At 45.3% G+C, this 27,812-nt stretch overlaps 2 protein-coding genes across 2 annotated transcripts in view; one reads left to right on the forward strand and one right to left on the reverse strand.

Moving 5' to 3' along the window:
• LOC146700987 (dachshund homolog 2-like) overlaps positions 1–14,693 on the forward strand; it is a 32,583-nt gene extending 17,890 nt beyond the window's left edge. The window contains exons 3-10 of the mRNA XM_085471264.1: positions 1,670–1,798; positions 1,884–2,015; positions 2,104–2,258; positions 2,372–2,513; positions 3,182–3,339; positions 4,034–4,181; positions 4,292–4,411; positions 14,306–14,693. Coding sequence (XP_085327390.1) covers positions 1,670–1,798; positions 1,884–2,015; positions 2,104–2,258; positions 2,372–2,513; positions 3,182–3,339; positions 4,034–4,181; positions 4,292–4,411; positions 14,306–14,574 — 1,253 coding nt within the window. The 3' untranslated portion in view covers positions 14,575–14,693. The remainder of the gene's footprint in view (positions 1–1,669; positions 1,799–1,883; positions 2,016–2,103; positions 2,259–2,371; positions 2,514–3,181; positions 3,340–4,033; positions 4,182–4,291; positions 4,412–14,305) is intronic.
• Positions 14,694–18,927: 4,234 nt separating this feature from the next.
• On the reverse strand, positions 18,928–23,068 carry LOC146700988 (uncharacterized). The gene is made up of 3 exons (XM_085471249.1): positions 22,383–23,068; positions 19,611–19,694; positions 18,928–19,487 (listed from the first exon to the last, which is right to left on the reverse strand). The coding sequence occupies exons 1-3, from the start codon at positions 22,487–22,489 to the stop codon at positions 19,106–19,108; spliced, it is 573 nt and encodes a 190-aa protein (XP_085327375.1). The 5' UTR covers positions 22,490–23,068; the 3' UTR covers positions 18,928–19,105.
• Between the last annotated feature and the right edge of the window lie 4,744 nt (positions 23,069–27,812).

The raw sequence follows: 27,812 nt of genomic DNA on the forward strand, positions 1-27,812 counted from the left end.
AGCTGATGAAATCTGGACCGCTGTTTGAAGCCCTCTGAGCTCTGCACTGAAAATCAGTGTGTGCCTTTCCCGTGTGTGTGTGGAACAGGAAGTTGAAGCATGCGGCTGCTCTCGGGATAAACAGATGAATAAAATCAAAGTCGTGTCACTTTGATGAATTCATCCTGTTTGTCGTCTACATCGTGTGCAGTGAAGGAGGAACAGCTGTTTCCTGTTGCTCAGCAACCGCACGGTCTGTCTGCAGGACGCAGTGTGTGTGTGTGTGTGTGTGTGTGTGTGTGTGTGTGTGTGTGTGTGTGTGTGTGTGTGTTTTCATTAAGCTGTCAGGTGTGTCCGCAGTGACAGAGGTGAAAGGTTTGGTATGTGCTCCGTCCTGTCATCATCACCATCTTCAGTGATGTTTTCAGCGGGAGAAACATCTCATCATCATCAGGTGACTTCTTCAGTGTCAGCTGACATGAGTACCAGCCCAGTGGACACTCCTTCAGTGATGAGGATGTAACATCCTGGACAGGGAGGAACGCTGGTTTGAGGGCGGAGTCAAGGAGGCCATTTACGTGAAAAGGGAAAGACCATCTCTGAATGGAGGAGGGGCCTAAGGGTACATCTGTCACCATCTTACAATGCTGTGATTGCAGCCATTCCCCAACTCTCTGTGAATGGGACTCATGGTTATTGATCAGTGGTTGTTGATCAATGGTCATGAGAATTTGCATATTAATGATCATAAACTGACCTACCAGCACATTGTGACCTAACCCTAACCCTGCTGGTTTCAGTCATTATGCAAATGTCCTGTTTATAAGGTTGATACCTGCAGTCAGCTAAGACTGAAGACGTCACCTGATGATGATGATGAAACGTTTCTCCCACTGAAAACATCCAGATGAACAGAATCAACTTTCAGGATTTCCTTTCCTGGATGACTGAGCGTGCATGAACACATTTAAGAAATGAAACATTTCACAGTCACAGGTTGTCAGACTGTCACTTCCTGCACCAGCATCTCCTTCCTGCTGAATGTTCTTCCACAATAAGAGCAGGTGTTTTATTTCAATACTGAGAGAACAGGAGAACTCAAGGTCAGTTTGCTGCTGTGATGAGACTTCACACACGAGGTCACCATGCTAACAGTTTCCCCTTACTTCCAGTCTTTGTGCTAAGCTAGGCTAATCACCCATGGCTGTCACTCTCACAGAATCTGCTGCAGAACAAAAGGATCAAACTTTCTTTGTGTTTTTGTTCATTTAACAAGCCACAGGGAGACCGACCACTCGTTAGCATCGAATTAATTGGTGCAGCTAATTAACTGGGCCAAGTGGCTGCAGGGAGAGATAGATGGTCGAGAGACACCAGCAGTCACTGGAGACTTTCAGGCTGCCAGGGTTGTTAATTATTGATCAGTCAGCAACTTCCTGAAAACAGTTACCTTCATCACCTCCTCCTCCTCCTCCTCTCTAGGAAGAAAAAAGCTTTCATGACCAACAAAGACGATTCAGTCTCGCTCTGATTTCTGAAGGACTAAACGGATTCTTCACATCATCATCATCATCTCCACACATCTCATCAAACATTTACAGCAGAAACAATCCAAACCCTTCTTTTGTGAGTGCAGCGGCGCCCCCTTCAGGACACACTCTGCCATCACTCTTTGTTCTCCTGTCTGCAGGGCTGACAGCGGCGGCAGCGATGGCCGAGATTCTGAGGCTCCAGAAGATGCGGATGATGATGCGTTTCCATGGCAGCAGTGATCAGCAGCGACCTTACAGCAGACCTGAGTCGGAGAACGAGGACACGGGTTCGATTCCATCAATTTATTCCAATCTGACACTATAGCAAATCAAAGGACGGCACCAAAGTCTAAACCTTTGTTCCCTCAGCAGGAGGCAGTGAAGGATCCTGGGAAAAGGAGCAGCAGCTCCTCTCTCCTGCCCCCTCAGTTGTAGCGCCTCCTGCTGGTTCGGCATCCCTACATTTCAACACTTTGCAGCAGCAGAGCTCGCTGTTAGCCAACCGTGAGTCACCGCTCTCTTCTCATTGGACGCCTGATCATTGTTAGCTTAGCGTCACAGCACATAACTTATCTGTGTCCGCCCTCCTCAGGCCTGTCAGACCTTCCATTTATGGTTATGCCACATCCCATCCTCCCTGTGGGCTTGCCTCCTGCCAGTGTTGCTATGGCGATGAATCACATGAGTCAGCTCAGTGATTTAGCAAACATGGCCGTTGTGTCACAGGTCCACACAGAAGAGAGCAAGGTAAAAGCTAGCAGCAGCAAAAGTACCAGAGCTAATGCCAAAAGAGCCAATGCTAAAGGGACTAATGCTAGCAGTGTTAATATTACCAGCACTAATGCTAAGTGTGTGTTCAGGAGTCTCCTCTAGGTAGCCCCTCCCCCACTCCCAGCGATGATGAGCTCCACCCACAGGAACCAACCAGCCAATCGCCTTCTAGGGCATCTTCATCATCATCATCATCATCACCCCTTCCACCAGCACAAACACCAGAGCTGGGTAACCACTCACAGTAGACATACTTATGTGAACTATGACAGCTTTGCTCTTTGTCGCCTCAAAGTCCCCGTAATGTGATTGTAACAGTATGTCCCCACAATACTTCTAAACAAGAACACACACGCACACAGTCACTGATCTGCACGTTTTCATGTGTTCACACTACAGATGGGGAGCCAGGAAACATCAAACAGGCTTTGAAAGAAAAAGGTGTGTGTGTGTGTGTGTGTGTGTGTGTGTGTGTGTGTGTGTGTGTGTGTGTGTGAGAGAGGAGCAGCTGGTACATGAACAGTAACGGGTCCTGAGGTGTTTGGATACAGACTCCGGCCCAACTGATATTTATGTCTCTGAGTCTGTGGCCCTGGTTCAGCTTCATCCTCGGCTCGTCCATCAGACTCAGTTTAAAGGACGACTGCATGTGTAACTCAGAACAGGATAACATGCAGATAATGGGCCTGACTTTAGCTTCAGCTCGTGAGATCGCCCTCTGCTGTTGGTATCAGCAGTGACCGAGCTAATGTAAGACATGACAGTGTAGCGCCAGTGATGGTTCTACTGTGGAGATCGTATACGACAGCAGCGAGAACAGATGATGACGTAGAACATTAAAGTACAATAAAGTCCAGATGTTTTTATTTTTGTTTAAGCTGCTTTTCTCCTACCTGCAGAGGACAGCCTGCTGCCCCTCCCCCTCATCAAACCAACCTATGAGAAGCTGGCACTCACCTCCCAGTCACTGTCAATCAAACACACAAACCCCACCTTTGCTCCGTTCCTATTGGCTGAGGGTCTGTCATCGATGGAGACGCTGCTGACCAACATACAGGTGACAGACCGAGATGATGGAGGTGAAATATTCATATAGAGACATCAATGTAGTGTTGTGGAAGTTTTCCCTTAAATAAAGCCTGCAGACGAGCGGTGAGCAAAGAACACAAAGAACAGAAAACCAAGCTTGGTGGAGCCTGCATGACCGCGGGGCAGGTCAGCAGAGTCTCCCTGAGCCTAGCATGGCTCTCAGTTAAATACCTTCTCCAGGAACAAAAGGCAGTGCACAGCTGTTTCACACCTTAAGGTTCACACTCCCTTGCTGCCTCCCAGAGTCCTCGAAGACACAAAAGACTCTTCCTGTGGAGTTGTCTGCTTCCCCCAACTTCCTTACTAGACCCCCACCATTTGTCTTAACGTATGAGTGTCAGACAGTTAAAATCCAGTGGCACCAAGGCATCATACAATAAAATAATGTGATTAATACGTAAGTAAAAGAAATTCCTCTACAGTCGAGACATCAATTCAGCTCATGAGGAGGAATGTTGACCATGAAATCAAAAAGCTGAGACTGGAATATTTCAAATTGAGCAAATGTGAAATCAATACAAGGTTACATGACGAGGATGTGGGAACTCGGGAATCTGAGACATGTTAATGTGCAGAATTTAAAATACTGTGAGGGAACATCAGAGATGCAGAGACGAAAAGTACCTGAGAACATCAGGGACTTACCTGCGTGTGTTTCTCAGGGTCTCCTGAAGGTGGCGGTGGAGAGCGCTCGCTCTCAGGACAAACAGAGCCAGCAGGAGAGGAAAGAGTTAAAGCTGGAGCTGGAGAGAGAGAGGGACGCCCGACAGACTCTGCAGAGACAGCTGAGCTCCGAGCTGCACAACAGAGGTGAGACAGGTGTAACAGGTCAGAGGTCAAGTGAGCTCTAATGGACTAGAGGTGAGAGAGGTGAGAACTGTTCACACTACCTGTCCTCTTCGTCTCATCTTCCTCATCAGTGTCGATCCAGCGGAGGCTGAAGAAGGAGAAGAAGGCAAAGAGGAAGCTGCAGGAGGCGCTGGAGTCGAGGAGGAGAGAGCAGGTGGAGCGAGCGCTCAAACACTCGGACGGCCTCACAGGTGAACAAGCAGCAGAGCACAGGAGCTGTATCTAACCTGTGATTGGCTGAGCTGTATCTAACCTGTGATTGGCTGAGCTGTATCTAACCTGTGATTGGCTGAGGTGTATCTAACTTGTGATTGGCTGAGATGTATCTAACCTGTGATTGGCTGAGATGTATCTAACTTGTGATTGGCTGAGCTGTATCTAACCTGTGATTGGCTGAGATGTATCTAACCTGTAATTGGCTGAGCTGTATCTAACCTGTGATTGGCTGAGGTGTATCTAACCTGTGATTGGCTGAGATGTATCTAACCTGTAATTGGCTGAGCTGTATCTAACCTGTGATTGGCTGAGGTGTATCTAACCTGTGATTGGCTGAGCTGTATCTAACCTGTGATTGGCTGAGGTGTATCTAACCTGTGATTGGCTGAGCTGTATCTAACCTGTGATTGGCTGAGCTGTATCTAACCTGTGATTGGCTGAGGTGTATCTAACCTGTGATTGGCTGAGATGTATCTAACCTGTGATTGGCGACGCAACGAAGGCTGTCCAACTTTGTAGACTCCTCCGAATGCAGCTGACAAATGTGTCCTCCTTTTACCTGAATTTGAAGGATGGGTCGGGTGTGTCCTTCGTGGCCCACCATATCCCAGAATTCATAGCGCGGCCCAGCCAATTCCAGTTTTCAACAATGGCGGCAGCTGCTTAGTTTTAATTGATTCCGTAAAGGACTCGATGTTACTCTTCCTGATGATGCTTTAGATGGAGAGACTTTTGAGGGATGGTTGTTATGAGGAGAGGCATAACAGAAACTTTGCCAGCAGCACACACGACTTTCAGTCTTTTACCCAGGCTAATCCGCCATTTTCCCTCCTTGGTTAGGTTTAGGGATTAGAGATCTGATCTGCATTATCATTTTAAAATTTGGGACACATCATCAGTTGTGGACCTTGGATTCATCGGGTGTTTCGGCCATTATCACTAGAATCCCTCATCCAAGGAGGCCCTGCCAGGGTTGATCAGGCCCTGGAGTGTCACTGGTTTATGTTAAATTGTTATATCTCTTCTTCTTTCTTCTGTTTAGTTTCCTACAGTTTATTTTCTATCTATTCACTGCAACTGAGAAATAAGGTTCAAGGTTCTTTATTTGTCACATGCATAGTTATACAAGTATAACACACAGTGAAATGTAGCCTGACACGCTCCTCGACATGTGCAAAAATGGGGGGGGGGGGGTGTAGAGGAAGAACATTATATATATATATATATATATATATATATATTAGGGTGCAACGATATTCGTATCGATATTGAACCGTTCGATACAGTGCTTTCGGTTCGGTACGCATATGTATCGAACAATACAATTTTTTTTTTTTTTTTTTTTTTTTTTTTTTTGTGTCCCGTTTGGATCTATAGCCATCAGAATTGTTGTCTTGAGGCCAAGGAAGATGCCAAGAGGATTTATTTTAAGTGGATCATCATATTGGTCCATTTGATTGACCTTTATTATAATTATGAATTTATTTTATTTTCAGTTGCAAACGGGACAGACATGACTGTGGGATAGGACAGGGGGAAAGAATGAAAGAAAGAGGGGGAGAGAAAGAAAGAAAACCAAAGGGGAGAAAAAAAAAAGAACAATACAAAATTTGTAATTTATTTTATCAACTTTCCTTCTGACGATGCTGTCTGTGTTGAGCGCTCAGTGAATCTGCATTTGACTACTCCGCCTAGGCTCGAGAGTGCAGCCTAGGCGGAGTAGTCGAACGCAGATTCACTGAGCACTCAACACAGACAGCATGGTCAGAAGGAAGAGCGCAGGGCAAGCTAGTGAGACAGAAGTGGACCTCCCCCACCCTCATTCAGATCTGGCGTTTGGAATTATTTTGGTTTTCATGTGACGTATGACCCTGAAGGTAAGCGAGTCATGGACTAAAGTAAAACAGTATGTTGGATGTGCCATGCAATGCTCAATTACATGGGTGGGAGCTAGTGTGTTAGCGCAGTTAGCTCGTTAACGTGTTGGCCGTCTAGCCCCTCTGTATAGGGTAGCTCGTTAACGGAGATTTGCCGTGTTGTGGCGTTAAGGTTATTTCAACGAGATTAACCTGAAAGCACTAGTGGGAACACAACGAATATGACTGCACATTTACGCCGACATCATCCTAGTGCAAAGACAAAAACAACAAGCATGCATGCTACAAACTTTAGCCGAGTCATTTAGACAGCTGTTAGCACATGATTCTCCTTATGCTGCTGAGAATATAGCCCAGAAGAAGCGGATAGTATAGCTTTTATTTTGGAAAGAGACATTTCTCTGTAATAAACTCTCTTTTCCAAAGATGAGTGATTCCTCAATCAGATACAGGGCTCGCAATGTCGCTAGCCCGACGTCCCGGGGCTATCTCTGCCCTGCCTGTCGGGCTATTGTAGGAAGGAAAATATATGTCAATGCTTTTGCATTCTTTCAGAAATGTAGCTGGGTAATTATGTCATTGGCATCGGTGAGCCACTGTCAATATGTGACATATTGAAGTCGTGTTTGAATTTGCAATTGTTTTTTTGCTTTCACTTTGCAATCGTGCGAACTGTGTATAGAGAGCGACAGCACTGATCTGTGAGTGATGATAATTTGTGCACCAATTCCTCTGACATCGTCTTATTAATCGTTAGCTTACTATGCAAACATGACAAGTGAAATCTCCCGCAGCAAGCTTAAACATGTGAGAGGTTGATCGCGCAGAGAATCGCTGAGCTTATGTGAGTGCGGCAGGATATATATTTGACTACGATGACCTGGATGACTGAGAACCTTCACAGACAGATATATATTTTAGTTCTGCTGAGCCAAATAAGACAGGTCAGGGTGAAGAAGTGACAGCCAAAGAAAAGCTTACCACAAAACGGAGAAGTTATGACAAATCAGACTATAAGGCAAAAAGAAAGTGCAGCTTTATGGTTTCATGGACAAAAGAATTTCTGTGGCTGCAATATGACGAGCTAAATAACAACACGCACAAGGGTTAGGGTTAAATTTAAAAACTGTACTTTTGTGTTAAAATATATATTTATAATTTTAATAAATGACAAATTAAAAAGGCATGAACATTTTTTTTTGTATCGAAAAAATATCGAACCGTGGCACCAAAGTATCGAACCGAACCGAACCGTGAATTTTGTGTATCGTTGCACCCCTAATATATATATATATATATATATATATATACAGCGGGGAAAATAAGTATTTGACACATCAGCATTTTTATCAGTAAGGGGATTTCCAAGTGGACTATTGACACAACATTTCCACCAGATGTTGCCATCAAGCCAAATATTGAAGTCATACAAACAAATCAGAACATATAAGTATACAAGTTAAACCATAATAAATAAAGTGAAATGACACAGGGAATAAGTATTGAACACACTTTATTCAATACTTTGTAGAAAAGCCTTTGTTGGTGATTACAGCTTCTAGACGCCTCTTGTATGGATAGACCAGTCGTCTGCATTGCTCAGGAGTGATTCTGGCCCATTCTTCCACACAAACGGTCTTTAAATCTTGAAGGTTCCTTGGGCCTCTTTTATGAACTTTAATCTTCAGTTCTCTCCATAGATTTTCTATGGGATTTAGGTCAGGTGATTGACTGGGCCATTCAAGCAACTTGATTTTCTTTCTTTGAAACCACTTCATTGTTTCCTTGGCCTTGTGTTTGGGATCATTGTCTTGCTGAAATGTCCACCCTCTTTTCATTTTTAGCTTCCTGGTAGATGGCAGCAGATTTTTATCCAGAATGTCCCGGTACATCTCTCCATTCATCCTGCCTTCAATAATATGAAGTCTGCCAGTACCCCTTGCTGAAAAGCAGCCCCAAACCATGATGCTTCCACCCCCAAACTTGACTGTTGGTATGGTGTTCTTGGGGTGGTGAGCAGTGCCATTTCTTCTCCAAACATGGTGTGTAGAATGACTGCCAAAAAGTTCAATTTTGCTTTCATCTGACCATACTATAGTCGTCCAATAATCCACAGGCTTCTCCAAATGCTGTTGCGCAAATTTTAACCGAGCCTTGACATGCTTTTTGTTCAGCAATGGAGTCTTGCGTGGTGAGCGTGCATGGATGCCATGGCGGTTCAGTGCATTGCTTATAGTTTTCTTTGAAACAACAGTACCTGCTGATGCAAGGTCTTCCTGAAGTTCTGTCCGAGTGGTTCTTGGCTCTTGGAGAACCCTCCTGATTATTCTTTGGACTCCTCGGACAGGGATCTTGCGTGGAGCACCTGATCGTGGCAGGTTTATGGTGAACTGATGCACTTTCCATTTCCGGATAATGGCCCCCACAGTGCTCACAGGAACATTCAGCATTCTGGAAATGCACCTATAACCATTCCCATCAAAATGCTTTTCAACGATAAGATTACGAAGATCTTGAGAGAGTTCTTTGCTTTTACCCATCATGAAGTCTTTCCTGTGTGCCTTCTGGGTAATGAGGAGCCTTTATAGGCCATCAATTAGGACTAAAGCAGCTGATATCAATTAGTACTGATAGGGGACAGGATTTCTCTATCAATACTGACAGATTTCAGGTGATCTCCTGGCTTTCTATGTCATTTTGCCCCTTGTTATCTCCATGTATTCAATACTTATTCCCTGTGTCATTTCACTTTATTTATTGTGGTTTAACTTGTATACTTATATGTTCTGATTTGTTTGTATGACTTCAATATTTGGCTTGATGGCAACATCTGGTGGAAATGTTGTGTCAATAGTCCACTTGGAAATCCCCTTACTGATAAAAATGCTGATGTGTCAAATACTTATTTTCCCCGCTGTATATATATATATATATAGTATATACATTGGGTGAATGTGCAGTAGTAGCAGCAAGCAGGTGAATTCTGTACATTAATATGAATAGACATCTGACTATTTTACAGGATAGACAATATAAACATATTTAAAATTAAAGGAATTGAAATGTACATTGTGCCTTGGTTTAGTGTCTGGAAGAGTCCTGTCTCAGTCAATTATAGATGATGTGAGAGGGCGGGTGTGTGTGTTTAGGGCCTGGATGGCTTGGGGATAGAAGCTCCTCTTGAGTCTCTCTGTCCTTGCCCGGAAGATGCGGAACCTTCTACCAGATTGCAGAAGTTGGAACAGTTTGTTGCCAGGATGGGACGGGTCCTTCAGTATCTGCGCTGCTCTAGTCCGGCATCTCCTGGTGTAGGTGTCCTGAAGCGGGGGGAGAGCAATCCTGCAGCAGCGTTCTGCTGTACGGATCACTCTCTGGAGAGCTTTTTGGTCCTTCACACAGCTGTTCCCAAACCACGATGTCATGTTCTGTGTGAGGATGCTCTCCACAGCGCCTGTATAGAAAATCCTGAGGATCTTTGGAGAGACCCTGAACTTCCTCAGTTGTCGTAGGTGATACAGGAGCTGCCTAGCCTTTTTGGTCTGGACCTGAATGTGGGCAGCCCATGTCAGGTCTGAGGAGATGTGGACACCAAGATACTTGAAGGACTGCACCCTCTCCACTGGAGCTCCATTGATGATAATGGGCTTGTAGTCTCTGTGCTGACCCCTTCTGAAGTCCACCACCAGCTCCTTGGTCTTGCTGACGTTCAGCTGGAGGTGGTTGTCCTGGCACCACGATGCCAGATTCTTCACTTCATCCATGTAGGCCGCCTCATCGTTGTTGGAGATGGCACCCAACACCACTGTGTCGTCAGCAAACTTCACAATGGTGTTGGAGCCGTGGGTGGCCACACAGTCTGAAGTGTAGAGGGAGTAGAGCAGTGGTGAGAGGACACATCCCTGAGGTGCTCCTGTGTTGATGGTGATGCTGTTGGAGAAGCACCTGCCCACCCTCACCACCTGAGTTCTGCCAGTGAGGAAGTCCAACACCCATGCACACAGACGGCTGTTAAGTCCCAGATCCCTGAGCTTTGTGAACAGTCTGCAGGGCACTATTGTGTTAAACGCTGAACTGTAATCAACAAACAGCATTCACACATAGTTACCCTGTTTCTTGTCCACATAATACTTACCTCTTTAGCATTTATGGAGCCTCACTTCTTCAAAGAGACAGAAAAGGTGACAGAGAGAAGTAAGACAAGTAAGTAAGATAAGATAGGAGAGAGCAGAGAGGAGAGCCGGAAGGGGGGCGCCCGATCTGGCTTCCCACACCTCCCCGCTGGATCGGGCTGTGCGCTCTACCTCCCCACTGCCTCCCAGAAAAGGGAAGAAGAGCAGAGGAGAGAAGAGCGGAATATTTTTCATTCTTCTTTTTAGTTTCAGTACCATGAGGTTAACTGCGCAGTCCCCAGGAGGCACTGAGACAGCTGTAGCAGTCAACCAGCAAAACTTCTAATGTTATGTTTTACCCTTTGACGCCCCCTGCTGAGGCAGGCCCACCACGATCAATCCTTGGCATGTGTATCGCGGTTAGCTGACTGCCTTAGCTGCCCAAGTGATGTCAGCCCTTTTTAGCCATAGCCAGTGACTGGTCCTCTCAGCAATTCAATTCAATTCAATTTTATTTATATAGCGCCAAATCACAACAAAAGTCGCCTCAAGGCATTTCATAGATACAGAGAAAAACCCAACAATCATATGACCCCCTATGAACAAGCACTTTGGCGACAGTGGGAAGGAAAAACTCCCTTTTAACAGGAAGAAACCTCCAGCAGAACCAGGCTCAGGGAGGGGCGGGGCCATCTGCTGTGATTGGTTGGGGTGAGAGAAGGAAGACAGGATAAAGACATGCTGTGGAAGAGAGACAGAGGTTAATAACAGATATGATTCAGTGCAGAGAGGTCTGTTAATACAGTGAGTGAAGAAGAAACACCCAGTGCATCATGGGAATCCCCGGCAGCCTACGTCTATTGCAGCATAACTAAGGGAGGATTCAGGGTCACCTGGTCCAGCCCTAACTATATGCTTTAGCAAAAAGGAAAGTTTGAAGCCTAATCTTGAAAGTAGAGATAGTGTCTGTCTCCTGAATCCACACTGGAAGCTGGTTCCACAGAAGAGGGGCCTGAAAACTGAAGGCTCTGCCTCCCATTCTACTTTTAAATACTCTAGGAACAACAAGTAGGCCTGCAGAGCGAGAGCGAAGTGCTCTAATAGGGTGATATGGTACTACAAGGTCATTAAGATAAGATGGGGCCTGATTATTTAAGATCTTGTATGTGAGGAGCAGGATTTTGAATTCTGGATTTAACAGGAAGCCAAAACAGGAGAAATCTGCTCTCTCTTTCTAGTCCCTGTCAGGACTCTTGCTGCAGCATTTTGGATCAGCTGAAGGCTTTTCAGGGAGTTTTTAGGACATCCTGATAATAATGAATTACAGTCGTCCAGCCTGGAAGTAATAAATGCATGAACTAGTTTTTCAGCGTCACTCTGAGACAGGATATTTCTAACTTTAGAGATGTTGCACAAATGGAAGAAAGCAGTCTTACATATTTGTTTAATATGTGCGTTGAAGGACAGCAGTGTTAGCTAGCTCTCTTATAGCCTGCCGTTGTGCCTGTCCTCTGATCCCAATCTCTCTGAGCAGTTTTGCTGTTGTACTAGCAACAAAGCCCCTGCACCCCACTTCCACCGGGCGCACCTTGATCTTCCAGCGTCTGTCCTCTGCCTCAGCTGCCAAGTTGGCATACCGCAGCTTCTTACGCTCAAACGCTTCCACAGTTGCTTCCTCCCATGGTACCGTCAGCTCAATGACATACGCAAGTTAGACCAAAGGACGAGGTCTGGTCGCAGAGTAGTTGTTACGATCTCTGTGGGAAAAATTAGCCAATTATCCAAGTCCACTTGCATCTGCAATCCCTGGCAACCTTCAGCGGGCCCAGGTCCGGGGTTGAGGGGCTCGTCCTCGGCTTGTCCCATTCCCGGACAAATGTTGATGAAAACTGACGCTCCTCTTGGTTTGTGAAAGGTTGAGCGTTGATGGATTTCCTTTTGCGCTCTCAGCCAGACACCAGAGGACCTGGTTGTGTCTCCATGTGTGTCTGCCCTGAGTAAGGCTTACTCTTATTACTTTTTCTCGGTCACAAAATAAACTTTTAACATATTTCCAGGCGAGAATGTAGCTGTGTAAACTTCAAATATCTGCTCAGTTTATCAAGACGTCCAACGTTTTCGGAGACGTCTGTTACCCACCAGCTCGACAGCGAGCCGGGAGGTCGCGGGTCACTGAAGCCGAGAACGGCACAACTCCCGGCACATCACTTTCAGATCACCGCGGACTTTCACTACTCAGGTTAAACATGATATATAAAACACTTAGACAACCTAAAACGTTATTGTTGGGCTTTTTGTTTTATTTGCTCGTGAGTAAATCGGTTTGGCTGAGATCAGTGTTATTAGATTAGGTTAGATTAGATTAAACTTTATTAATCCCCCGGGTGGTTTTCACACAGCTGAATAAACGTCAAACAGAAAACTGATTAAACAGATGGTCGAGTTTACTCCAGTGTCCTGTTACATTTTAGACAGCAAGGAGCAGACGGACGAGTTTATTTAACTCCACTGAGACAGCGCTGACGCAGATCTGAAGGCGAGACCGTCCAGTTTCAGAGCTGTTTACTTCCGGCCTTCTCGGTCTTCAAAGGAACCCGCCCACGTAGACCGCGAAGGTGGAGGCAGCCCAAGAATTTGGACACCCCTCTTGACTTCATGTCCTTTTTTTTTTTTTTTTTTTTTTTTGGCCTGTCCCGTTTGGCTCTTTTGCATCAGAATTATTGTCTAAAGGCAAAGAAAGATGCCCAACGGATTTACTTTACCAAACTGACCATCCCAGCCTTGCCGTAATGGTCCATTTGATTCACCTTTTATTGTTTATTTTATTTTCACTTACTGAATACGGGACAGACTTGACTGGAGGAAAGAAGGGGAGAAAGAAAGAGGGAAAGAGAAACAGCTGAGGAGAGGGACGGGGGAGAAGGGCAAAAAACAAAAACCAACAGAACGGGCAGAAAAAAAAAATGCATCTATCAATCACCTGGATCACCTGCTGAGAAAGAAAAAAGAAAGCAAGCAGAAGAGAACAAGAGTAATAGAATAAACAACATCACAATGATATATGGGAATATGACAGTAAATACTAAATGTTAAACATTATTGTGCAGCACATAAGATCAACAGAACACAGTGTGCTTTGAGGTAGGAGCCAAAAAGGGTGTAGTTTGTGGGTGTGATCACCCGTGTGTACACCTGTGAGCATGGACGCGCTTGTTTTTAAAAGGTTCCTTCATGTAATGATCTGCTAGAGGGTGTGGGGGGGCCACAGCCCCGTCCTCCAGGGCATGAAGCAGGTATGGAGGAGATCAAAACTCCAGACATCCAGAGGCCCCCAGAACACAAGAGACCAAGGAAGACCAACAGAGGGGCAGCCGCGCCACTGTCCCAGAAAGAGCTGAGGAGAGTCCCAGATGAGGGCTCACTCAGCAGCCGCGGAGCAGAAGCCAGGGGGAGTTGCAGTGACGCGCCCGTGAGCTCCGCCGGCAGCCAGCTGCGCCTGAGTGACCGAGCCCCAGGCCGAGAGGCCGGGGGCACCCCACCTCCGAAGTGGCCCGAGCGAGCCCCAGGCTCCAGGCCCCGATAAGCGGCCACCAAGGAGTGAGCCGGTGTGTACCTGGACGCCCATCCCCGGACACAAAGAACCACCAACGCACCGATGTCTGAGGCAGTCCGCCACTGGCAGGGGAAGTGGTGGTGGGGGGAGATAGGCCTCCAAACCTTGGAGGGCCTGAGGTGTCCCCAGAGAGGTGGCGTCTGATACCCAACCTGACATATAGACACAGACATACAGGCACACACAGACACAAACATCCATTCCCACCCTCATGCTCTCATATGCACTTACTCCATGTCTTCATGTCCTTGACTTCCTGTTGGTTTTCAGATGCTGTGACTCCGGAAAGCGAGCTGGAGAACACCCATCAGGAGAACGCTGCAGCTCACGGTAACGAAGCGCGTCACAGACGCCGCGCCAGCTTCCTCCACACAGACGCCATAATAACACAGCTCAGAGACAGGACGACACTCGGTACTGCAGTACATGCAGTGCTGAGTGTGTTAGTGACCACAGGTGTATCAGCAGAGCGTCACACTCGTCGCTTCCTCATCTCTGAAATATTTGAATGTTGGAGTTTTTCTCCCTCTGCTGTTTAAACTCAGCTGTTGGTGTTTTAGACTCTGTGACAGAAACAGACGAAGGTTTACAAGCTTCCGTGCGTTTAGGTCAGTTAGGGTGAAGCCGTGATCAGACCACTGCAGACGCTGATGCTCGTGCCTGCAGCTCTGACCTCACCTGGTCAGTGTAAACAGGAAGTGTCACACCGAAGCTGTCTGACACTTCCTGTTTTTTCTTCTTCTCTGTTTTTTGCAGAGCACCGAGTGTTCACCAAACCCCCGCTGCTCTTCTGAGGCGGTCGCTGTGACAGAGGAAGAGAAAACGACTCCCATCAGCCAGCTGTCTGCTAATGGACAGAGCACAGAGGACACTGTGAAAGGGGCGGGGTTTCAGTGTGATGTCAATAGGTGAAATGTGACCTCACGAGGAAGCTCTGCCCCACGGGATCTGCTTCTGTGACTAATGTGAAAGTGGGTGTGAACTGTTACCCGAAGGGGGCGGAGTCACAGCTGGACGTGTTTGATGCTTAGAAAACTGCATTTGACGGTGACACAGGTGCGCTCCGGTCTTAACGAGCTTAACGAGGCGGCCGTCCCACAATGCTCTGATTTACTCGACTGTATTTTGTTTACTGTCGTTTGTTTTTGTTTTTTATTAGTAAAAAAACGAGAATGAATCAGTGACGAGTTGAGTTCAGAGCCAGGAACTCTGCTTTTGTCTCACTGCAGGAAGCTTCTTCTCTTGGCTCTTGACGGAGGCCGTTGCACTTTCTCCTTCTCCCTCTCTCTTATCTTTCCTGTTTGGCTTCTCGTTTGTATAGTCTCGCTTATTCTCTAACGCTCAGAGAGTCTCCCAGACTTGTTCTCTGAAAACCTAAAGAAGAATAATTTGATCAGCTGGTCCCTTAATGAAACTCCTGGGCTTGGGAGAGACGTTTGCTGCCGGATACTCGATGGTCGGTTGCATCGTGTGTCTGGCAACAATCTACCAGTTCAGAACCACGATAACAGAGTTCAGGCTGATTGGAGCCGGCTCGGTTTATCGAAGAACAAGAAGCGGCTACAAAATCCCACAAGGCTGTCCGACATGATAGACGATGGGCAGGGCTGTGAGTAAGACTGTGTTTATTGAACGCAATATGGATACGATCGTGGAGAAGAACAACGGGAATTGAGAGATTTGGTGACCTGTGACGGACATCAGACCAACTAACACTAACCAAAACAGCTACCATCTCCATCTCATGCGCCAGCTGGATGCTCAAGGCAACAGCTGACGGGAATAACAAAACTCCCCCCCCCCCCCCCCCCCCCCCCCCATTCAAGTCCACTCGCATCGACTGAAGATTGTTGACTTTTGCCTAACCGGGCGAAAGGACACTTTCTCACACACACAAACACACACAAACACACACAAACACACACAAACACACACATATGCATACTGACACAGACCTCCACTCACCCCCCACCCCCTCCAAACGCCTTCCAGGCTCATGTCTTTATGTTGGGAGATGTGCTGATTCGTGTGCTGAGGTGTTTTTCTGTTCTCTGTTGCAGCTCAGTCTGGGGGGAGTTCTTTTTCTCCTCGTCTTTCCTCATGTTGTGCATTTTCCAGTGTTATACCTCTGACCTGTCTTCCCCATGTGATGTTTGTCTAATGTATGTATGGTCGGAGGGTAAGATGGCGCTGGCAAAGGTCAGCAGCCTTAACCCAACAAATTTTCCGCGCGTGGGCTAATAAAGGTTATCTTATCAATTTTGGTCCTGCTGTGGCTGAAACACAGCCCGGTTCAGCACTGACAGGCTCGTGGGTCCAAATGATGCTCCACAGAGAGCTGATGATGATGAAGGTCAGAGGGAGGATGATGAAGGAACGCACTCAAACAGCTCGCTGACCTGTGAACCAGTAACATGGTTAAACTAACTCTTATAGTGACCTTTGACCCTTGATTACCTCAGCTGCTGAACATGACCCATGTTTCTTGTTTTCCTGTTACACACAAACCACGCTGCTTTTACAAACTCAGCATTTCCTGTTTGTTTCAAAGTAAAGGACTGCCATTCCAATTGAATAAAAGCCTTTAACCCTTTAAAGCCGGTCGGAGCGGGCACGCTCTGTTTTGCGCAACTATTTTTAAATCCTGGTAGCACTGCAACCACTAAGCTAGTGCAATAATTTGTTTTGCATATGAAAGAGGAGTTGTACTTACATCTTATGCCATCAGCTTGTCCTCGGTCACAGTTTCCTTCCACATATAGCTTTGCAAAAACTGCATAAAAAGCACTTGCAGGAACAAAAACATAATATTGCAGAAACACGCTTTGCCGTGACGTAATTTTGCGGAAATGTAGTTTTTTACCATCAGGGCCTCATGAGCCTATACTGGTGTTTTTAAAAGTTATGTTTGACTTTATGACTTTCTGTGTGGTTTCTGGGATGCTGAGGACTCATATTGCACTGCTGGAAATAGTTTATTTTGATGCAGATGCTGTTTTTTTGCAAATTTGCATTATGATATTTATATTTGTTTTTCCTGCAGTGTATAAAAATTGGTATATTTGAAAAATAAAACTATGGAGACACTTAAAATAAATTTCCTGTTGTTGTAAACCTTTTTTTGCAACTTTTTTGTATTTACAGTTTTGAGGGATAAACCTCTTAAATTTCTCTAACTAGAAATATGTGTAAAAAAAACAAAAACGATTTTCAATTTTTTTGTAGTTTATTGCACTTTGTTGCAATTTATGTAGTTACTATGCACTTAATGCAGACATATTATTAACATTTGGGCTATAATGGTTGTATTGATGTATATCAACTTGAAATGCTCCCAAAAATGGCTCCACGGCATGTAAAAATATAATATAAGCTCTGGCGGCCTTGGTTCTATGGTAGGTCTTAAAGGGTTAAACCTTGCAGAGCTTTTATTTTGAAACATCTTTATGTCACCTGTAGTTACCTGGTGATATAAAGATGATACCTGGATGATTACAGATCTTCCTTCACCTGAATCTACCTGTGACCTCTGGAGCCCATCCAGCAAAGAGCCGAGGTCCAACCCGCGTTCTCCTTCATCCCGATGGAAGCACGGCGCTCCTGTCGGGTCAGGGTCACACTACCATAACGCTTGAACAACTGGCACAGTTGAAACTTCCAACAGTTCCTGAAAGCATCGGCTCTGTGCTTTTCACTGTTATTAGGGTCATTACGGTAACCAGGCAGGAAACACCTCCGAACCTTCAAATACAACAGAAACACCGTAAAAATCACAAATGTGTAATGAAAGGTGTTTCCTGTAGAGCCATCACACGCTCTGTTCTCCGTGCCAGCCTCATGCTGCTGCGACACCATCAGTGTTTATGCACGTGTGTGTAAAACAGTGTTATGTGTGCTGCGATGGTTTCGTCTGTACGTGTGGTTTGATGATGACCATCCAGATCTTTGCTAACCGGACCTCTTTAAGTCAGAGTTGAATGTCTCTGCTGTGAAGGTTAGACTGCACTAACGTCCCCGCGGTGAGTGGCTCTGGCACTTCCTTTGGAAACACATCTTTCAATTCAATTTTATTTACACAGCGCCAAATCACAACAACAGTCGCCTCAAGGCGCTTCATATTGTAAGGTAGACCCTACAATAATACATACAGAGAAAAACCCAGCAATCACTGGCCAGATTACTCTTAAAAAGTACATTTTTAATGTCAACAACCTTTTTTTGAACTGGATAAATAAAGGATAAAAGTCACTGCCAAAAACTGACTGCAGCTTCTCCTGTAACAGGAATGTTGCTGGTGGCTCAAAGTGACCTGATATCATTAATGAGGGAAACATTTGACATGTTTCACATATTATAGACCAACAAGTTATTCATAGCAGGTTAAATACGAGCAATCAGTGTAGGGCAGAAACCGGAAATCAGTTTTTGGCAGACGAATCTAATCTTTTGTTTTTACACAGCACTTTATCAAACTGTTGTCTGCTACAGAGTTACAAGTATTATACTAATAATATAGCATCCACCATCTCCTGCTTGCATATTTCTGAAAACATCTCAGTGGTGTGGCAGCCACGAGTGAGCCCTGCAAACCCTGTGGATGGACGATGCAGTGGACAGTGGGAGGATCCTAAAGCTCTTTGCAGACCACCCTGTGTGATTCTCCACTCACCAACCAGAAAAGACAAACCGCAGGTCTCAGTTGCTGCACCCCATCCACGTCTGATCTTCAGCAACACTGCCAGAGACTTCCTGTAATCTATTACAGTTGTTAAAGAAACGGTCCAGGATCAGGTCACTCAGGTTAATCCTGTGTGAACAACTGGAAATGTTGTTTTTCCATCTTTACTGTGTATTTGAAATATTCTTGTTTAATTGTTATTGTTATTTATTTATTGCTATCACATAAATATCCATGTAATATTGTTCAAAGTTAGCGTCGTGTTCATACATGTTAAAAATGCCTGTAAATCAAATTAAATTCAGTGACAATTACTGTTTGTTTGAATCAATTTATTAATAACATAAAACCTTTAAACTAATGCAACACACATAACAATGTAACAAATATATTCAAATAAATGCATTTCTCAGTACGTAACTCATTTGGAAACTGATCTTTCTAGAAGTGAAACAGTCGGTCCATCCTCCCCCTGCTCTCCTCTCCTCAGCCTCTCTTTGCTGCCTCATGTCCTCTCTGATGAGCTCCAGCAGCTCATCATCTCTTCTCCTCTTCCTCCCTGTCGTAGGTGGCTGAGCCGCTTCGTCATCGCTGTCGTTTTGGTCACCCACTGCTGTGCTTGGCCCTGGAGTGTCCTCAGGGAGAGAGGACATTAGGACAGGAGGCTTAGTGGAAGGCATCTGTCCTATCACCTCATCCATGAGGGCAAACCAGGGCCAAGCACAGCAGTGGGCTCCCACTGACCCCCTCTCCTGAGCCTGGATACTTGCAATCCTAAAGGCAGAGGAAATCAAAGATGACAGCAGGCAAATAAAAACACCACAACAACTCTTAGTAGTTGCACATTTATTAACTTGTGTTCTTAAGAATCATCTTCTTGATAACACACAGACGTACTTTGTATTCTTTAAAGTTATCTCATGTCTTCTGGCATGCAAGGGGGTGACTTTCCCCTGCAGGCCCATCTTCTCCAGAATTGTCCTGATCACACACAACACATAAGAGAAGAGAGGAAACCATGGCAACCATGTTAATCCCTAAACCCAGCAGAACACCAGAGGAACGCCGTGTGGACATCACAGGTTCTGCACAGCAGCGGTCCGTGAGTCGTTTGGTACCGGGCCACGAGAGTTGAGGCTCCGCTGTGAAATTTATGGTTTTCAGGGTTTGTATCGTTCCCTGGGTCTTTCCCTTGTTGTAGTTGTGTCTTATTTTGAAAGAAATATTTACACGTTACCATAGTGACCGGGGCGCATTAAGGGGCAGAGAGGAGGATGTTACTCTCAACGTTGGCGCATTTTCAGGAGGAAGCTGCTAATGAAGTTACACAATGACACAGTTAATTCAAGTTTATTATTATATTTACCAAAGACCCGTTTTTTCCTGGTCGTATCATTTATTTTGTTGTATTTACCCACAACACCTTAAAGGCCGCTCCCTGTCTGACATTAAAAAGGTTGGGGACTGCTGCTGTGCAGCATGAGGGTTAATAAAACCGCACTCATATGAATAAACTGTAAACGGATTCATTCTTGTACCTCCACGCTAGAGCAGGGCGATATGGCCAAAAATATTTATCACGATATATATTTGAAAATTTGCGATAACGATATAACCGACGATATAATTGATGCGAGACAAAATACAACTCCACAACATTACTAGCGCAAAAAGACAACCTTCCATTTATTTTCACTTAAACAAGAAGCTGGTTTTTATGTACATTAAAGCTTTATAAAAATGTAACAGTGCAAATGCAAATTCCTTGCTGAAAGTTTAACCAAAAGGCATTTCCAGTAGAAATGGGCTGACATATCCTGAGCATAACCATGTATAATATCCACTGAAGTTAAAAAGAGGTGCTTTGCAACATTAAACTGCAGTGTGCAGTACGTATTTTTCGGACCATAAGGTGCACGGGATTATAAGGCACATTAAGCGAAACAAAGCAGTCAGATAAATCAAACTTTATTAAACTCATTCTTCTTGCTTCCTCCACTTCTGTACCATTGATTCATTAATGTTGAATTCTCTGGCAGCTGCTCTATTCCCATGTTGTTGCAGTATATTAATGACTAACCTCGTATTGTGGATGGATTATCTCAGTTGTTCACCTGACTGAAGTTTGGTCCGTTTACAGCATCCTGCCATGTGATTGCATTTGTTTCTAACCATGAAGAACCTTCACGTTAACTTTTATAAGTGGAAAAGTGTTAGTGTTCGTCCTCCAGCTTCACTGTTTATGTTATGCTAACATAGCTGTGTCGCTAGCGGTCACGTAGCACATCATTATATACCAGCTAGCCCAACTTCAGTAACCCTACAAACGTCACTGCTGTTTAGTTTCCTGTCTTCATTTATGTTGGAAGTGATAGCAGAGCTGTACGTTTGAATGTTTCAGAAATCTCTCAGTCAGAACATGCAATATCATGCTTAGGTAACTAGCGAAACTAGCGAGCTAACTTCCGCTAGCTTCCTGCTAACTTCTAACTCCGTTAAATGTAATAACTTTTGTTTTCATGGATGCCTGGAAGTTAAACTTCATAGTTACACCTGGTAAAGCAGCAATGCTGATCGTTTTATTAAAGATGAAAGAATTTAGACAGTTTTTAACTCTCAGTGATGCTGCAGTGTTGTTTGACCTGAAGCATACGGAGTTTAGGACCCAGATTACTCCCAGATTTAAGAGCATCTTAGTCCGACAAATACGACAATAACAACGGCCGCTTGCATGTTCTGCAAAAAAATGTGCTTTGTTGTGTATCTGACGGACAAACACCAAACCAGTTCCACATCACTGAAGTTGCACCATTTTTACAAACCAATTCTGGTTCATCTGTTTCACTCAACAATCGGCCATGTGCGTATGAAAACAAAGGCACTGCGCATGCGCGTTTTACTCCCATTCTATCGCGATATTTCATTTTCCTATCGTTGCCTAACATTATACCGGTATTACCGTGAACGGTATAATATGGCCCAGCCCTACTCCACGCCACAGGGGCCCAATCCTGCACCCAGTGAAGAGGTGATCGTTTTCTCCTCATTTTAATAAAATGACTGTTTGGTCTTTGTTCCCCACAACATGTCACCATAAAGATTAATTTAAAAAATCAAAATTAGCTGTATGTAAGCAGCAATACATGAAAAACCGTGGGACCCACGGTACAAGCTGGTTTAGGCTTATTAAATTTAAAAAAAAAACATGTCTATGTGTAACAGGTGTATTAAAAAATAATTCATATTTCATCCTGCAGTGTTATTTTGCTTTGTCAGTATCGATTATGTATATGTGCTTATTTATATATGTTTATTTTCTGAATTTATATTTTGGGAGCTTTTATTTTGTTTGTGTGACCTTTGACTTCCCATGAAGTCACTTCCTGTGTGCTATTTTCCTCAGTTGCCTAGAGGCCCCGCTGAGGAGAGTTATGCAGAGTCCAGTGAAGTGAAGTCGCTGTACTGTTTTTATTTTAAACAGTTCTGGGAGAATAAATCTGCCCAGCTGGCAAAGTGAGAGCTGACTCCTCGGGTCACTCGCACAACGCAGAGAACTCACAGCAATCAGAGTTTAAGGCCAGACCGGCTACACGTGCAGATGCCCGAAGCTTAACAACACGACCGCTATAACAATTTAACTTTTGTACCACCAGATGTTCACATACTTACATTTGAAAGTGTTTTCCTCTCCCGCTCCGACCACCATCGTTATCAGAAAGTCTCCTGTACGGCCCGCAATGAATCCTGGTAGGACACGAAGGACACATCGGACCCATCCTTCAAATTTGGGGAAAAGTAGGACGCATTTGTCGCCACATTTTGAGCGCTCTTTGAATTCGGACAGCCTTCGTCACTTCACTGTGACATCATTTCCTCCAAACACGTCCTCGGGAGGATCCTTCCCCTGAATTCGGACACAGCTAAAGAGATGATCTGACATCGCCGTGTTGGTGTTGATCCTGGAACAACATTTACTATGTTGATCTGTAGTGATGGGCAGATGAAGCTTCATGAAGCACTGAAGCTTTTCATCCAATTGGTTCACCCCAGCACAAAGCTTCTTGAAGCTTCATTTGCTCTAGCAGGACACCTACTGGACATAAAAATATTAGTTGGCATGAATTTGAAGAGTGTGGCCTTTTGCACACAGCCTGTAAATGTCAACAACAAAAGGAGTGTGTAAAACATGTATATTGTAGTGATGGCAGTATACTGTGTATATTTATACTGGCAGTATGGAAAATGATTATTTGGAAATGCTTAAAATGGAAATGATCATTTACTGTGAGGTGAGGTGTGGTTGGGGTGTGGACAGTAGTTGTGCTTTTGTAACGTTGAGGTATGGACAGCTACACACTGAGGCCTCAGTCCTGCCTGTTCACATTTTATTCTGTAAAAACTAAATTTTCACTGCTTTTACGACCTTTTCAGTGGGGAGAACATAGCTAGGATTTAATGATTTAACAAATCTTTAGTAACATTACTGCATGCTATATTATCATTGCATTTGATGGCTCACCTGGTCTTGCTCCACAATCGGTGTTCCCCTTACTCTCATGCAAAGCTCTGTAGTGCCTAAGCATGGATGAGGTGTTGTTGTTATAGCCCAGCTCCCTGGCACATAGCAAACACTTCACCTTGTACACAACGACAGCTTAACATAAATTGTATTGCACCATCAGTATTATGAAAATACATCTTCTGTAGAAATTTACATACTTTGTTGGGAGGAATAAAATCAAAATGTTCCCACACAGGGGAGGACATCCTCAGTGGCAGAGCAGGTCAGCCACTAATCAGAAGGTCGGTGGTTCGATCCCAGGCTGCCTCCTGGCTGCATGCCAAATATCCTTGGGCAAGATACTAACCCTGTGTTTGCCTACTGGTGGTGGTCAGAGGGCCCGGTGGCGCCTGTGTCCGGCAGCCTCGCCTCTGTCAGTGCGCCCCAGGGCAGCTGTGGCTACAATGTAGCTTGCTATCGCCAGTGTGTGAATGTGTGAATGACTGAATGTAGTGTAAAGCGCTTTGGGGTCCTTAGGGACTAGAAAAGCGCTATACAAATGCAGGCCATTTACCATTCATGAACCAGTCACGTGGTACAGCCGGGCAGCGAGGCTGCGGACGTCATCATTTTCAGCTCCTCCCATAAATGAAACAAGCCTCGATACGCGCATCGCGGAAACGCCCCCTCCAGTACTCGACACAAGCTTCGAAGCCTCGATACAGAACGTCACATCACTATTGATCTGGGAACAACACCAACATGACGATATCAGATCGTGTGCTAAAGACATGCTGTGGAAGAGAACCAGCGATCTGGAGACAGATCTTCATCATCACTCTGAGGACAGTCGTCTGTGAGAGTGCTGAGCTTCAGCTGAGCTTCAGGATCAGAGACCTGAGAGAGTATGATGTAAACATACGAGCCACCCCTCCCGATCTTTCTGGGAGAATCCCAAACTTCAGTGCCCCTCCTGAAATTCTCCCGGAGCCACCATTCACCCAAATTTCCCCTGATTGTCCATCCAGACAACAAAAATGAAAAACCATATCCCAGAATTCATAGCGCAGCCCAGCCAATTCCAGTCAGTGTTGCCAACTTAGCGACTTTGTCGCTATATTTAGCGCGTTTTCAGACCCCTTAGCGACTTTTTTTATAAAAAGCAACTAGCGATAAATCTGGCGGCTTTTTCTGGTGTTATTGGAGACTTATTTATGACGACTTTTTGACGTGAAAGGGCGTGTCACTCTTACTCTCAGCAAGCAGCGGTGCTGCCGTGGGCACCTCACCTGTGCTAAAGCGCTCACGGGCGGAGGATAGTCCTCCCCCGCTGCTATCAGGGCAGGAGACGTTCACACCTGTGCGTCCGAACTGCAAATGAATCGCGCATGAGCGAAGCCGCTGCTCCGCACTGACTGTAACGCAGTCAGTTCTTCTTTTACTGTTGTGCTGTTTTGTGGATCACAAGGTTTAAAACTACTTATAAACACACACACAAAGTAACTCCACCAGAGCGCCTATTTCAGGTCACTTTTGCCGGTCCAAGCCCGGGTAAAGGAGCAGGGTTGGAACTGTGACATTAAAAAACAATAATTGCTAAAAGAATAGAATAGCCTTTATTGTCATTGTACAGAGTACAACGAAATTGGAGTGCCACTCCCTTGGTGCAAGATTCAATAATAAATATAAATGTAAAATATAAAAAGTACAAAAAAACAATCGTAAGTACTCAAACAATAGTATGTACAATATATACAGGATAGCAGCATTAATATAATGACAGTGACGGTATGGAATAGGTTCAATTGTTTTTGTGCTTATTTACTACGGTGATAGCTCTGGGAAAGAAGCTATCCCTGAATCTGTTTGTCCTGGTTTTATGTGACCTGTACCGTCGGCCTGACGGTAATAGTTCAAACAGTTGGTTGCTGGGGTGAGAGTGGTCCTTGATGATATTGCCAGCTCTGCTGAGGTACCGAGAGTTTGCAGTGACCTCCAGGCTGGGCAGAGAGCAGCCAGTGATCTTCTGGGCTGTGTTGATGACCCTCTGCAGTACTTTCCTGTCTGCAGCTGAGCACCCTGCATACCATGTTGTTATGCCGTACGTTAGGATGCTCTCTATGGTGGCTCTGTAAAATGTCACCAGCAGCCTCTCCTCCAGGTTGTTCCTCCTGAGCACTCTCAGAAAGTGGAGACGCTGCTGGGCCTTTTTAACCACCGCTGTAGTATTTGCAGTCCAGGAGAGGTCATCAGATATCTGCACGCCCAGAAACCTCATGGAGTGTACCCTCTCCACACAGCTCCCGTGGATGTAGAGTGGGACCGGGTCTGCTCTGCCCTTCCTGAAGTCCAAGATAAGTTCTTTAGTTTTCGTGGTGTTCAGTTGGAGGTTGTTAACTGAACACCACTCAGTCAGTCTGTTGACCTCATCTCTGTAGTCCGACTCATCCCCCCTTGAGATGAGTCCAACCACTGTGGTGTCATCCGCGAACTTTATGATGGTGTTTGAGAGATGGGTAGGGGAGCAGTCGGATGTGTAGAGCGTAAACAGGACGGGACTCAAAACACATCCTTGTGGAGACCCGGTGCTGAGTGTGATGGTGCTGGACCGGTGGGGGCCGAGTCTGACAGACTGTGGTCTATTTGTCAGGAAGTCCTTGATCCAGAGGCAGATGGGGGTGGAGAGTCCCAGGTGAGACAGTTTCTGGACCAGGATCTCCGGGATGATATGATTGAATGCTGAGCTGAAGTCCAGAAAGAGCATTCTCACATAGCTTCCTCGGTGCTCCAGGTGACTCAGCGCAGTGTGGAGTGCTATGGTGATAGCGTCCTCAGTGGAACGATTTGTCCTGTAGGCAAATTGGTGGGGGTCCAGAGTGGGAGGCAGACCGGCCCTGATGTGCTGACAGACCAGTCTCTCAAAGCACTTCATCACTACAGGCGTAAGTGCAACAGGCCTGTAGTCATTTGGGCTGGCCACAGCTGTCTTCTTGGCGATGGGGATGATGGTGGAGGTTTTGAGGCAGGGCGGGACGGTGTTTGATGACAAGGAAAGGTTGAAGATTTTAGTGAAGACTCCGGTCAGTTCGTCAGCACATGCTCTGAGAACCTTTCCATGTATTCCATCAGGACCTGCCGCCTTCCTGGGATTCACTGACCTTAGAACACACCTCACTTGATGCTCCCTGAGTGTTAGTGTGCCAGTGCTGGGGGCGGGTGGAGGTGGTGTGGCAGCTGAGGGCTTGGTCGTCTCAAAGCGGGCGAAGAAACGGTTTAGATCCTCAGCCAGTGAGGCATCAGTCCTAGATGTCGCCTGGTTATTGCTTCTGTAGTTGGTAATGTGATTGATCCCCTGCCACATTTTTCTGGGGTCGTTGTCAGCAAAGTGATCTTCAATCCTCCTCCTATAGGCAGCCTTAGCTTTCCTGATGCCTCCACTCAGGTCTGCCCTGGAAATTAAAGAAAGAATTAAAGAATTAAAGAAATTTAATTTGTAGTTCTAAATAAACTCTAAATGCATTTAGGACGTTTTTTACTCACTTTATGTCTCTTCCACGATGTTATTTCTCTCTCCAACAGCGTAGGTTACAATTACATTAGCATGACCAATTATGCAAATTAGGTGATGACGTCATTTAGCGACTTCTAGCGACTTTTAGGACAACCAATAGCGATTGTCCTTACTGAGGAGTTGGCAACACTGATTCCAGTTCCCAACAATGGCTACTACTACTGCAGCTACTTAGCTTTAATATTACTCTTATTACTCCTTCTGGGTCGAAAATAAACTTTTAACATATTTTCAGGCGAGAATGTAGCTGTGTGAACTTCAAATACCTGAGCCGGTGAGAACTGCGGACTCCCGGCACATCGTTTTCAAACCCCGCGATCTTAAACATGATATATAATGTAATTGTTGGGCTTTTTTCAGTGTTTTGTTTGTTCGTGAGTAAATCGTTTGGCTGAGATTAAAGTTATTAGATTAGATTAAACTTTATTAATGTGGTTTTCACACAGCTGAATAAACGTCAAACAGAAAACTGATTAAACAGAAGTGATTTGGTCGAGCGTTTACGCGTCCGGTTATATTTAGATAGCAGGGAGCAGAGGAGAGAGTGGTGACGTAGCTCTGAGGGCTAGACCGTCACAGTCGCTCACTTCCAGCCTACCCGGCTTTCGGAGGACCCGGCCCACTTAGACCACGAAGGTGGGTGCAGCCCGTTTGGACAGCCCCGGCTGGGGGACAGTAATCACGGTCACATTTAACTTACTTTAAATAGATCATTTTAAACAAATAAACACTGTAAAATTGTGTGTGTGTGTGATGGTGGCATGAATTGTGTCATGACATTAACCTGCTGTGATTTGACCCATTTCCACTCGCTAACAGACACACACCTTGTTCCCATAGCGACAAAGTGAAATAAATGAGGACAGTGGGTCAGCTCACTGACACACACACACACACACACACACACCTGCACATAGAGGGCCTGCACTGTGTGAATCACTGTGACTCAGAGCCTGAGCTGCAAACGTGTTTCCTGAGTGGGTCCTTTGAGACTCGTCTGTTTACAGTAAACCTCCTGAAGCAGTTA

This window comes from Copadichromis virginalis, linkage group LG10 (assembly GCF_057382275.1).
Source record: "Copadichromis virginalis isolate Kocher_CV1m ecotype Utaka linkage group LG10, C_Virginalis_male_GT1.1, whole genome shotgun sequence".
Lineage (NCBI taxonomy): Eukaryota > Metazoa > Chordata > Actinopteri > Cichliformes > Cichlidae > Copadichromis > Copadichromis virginalis.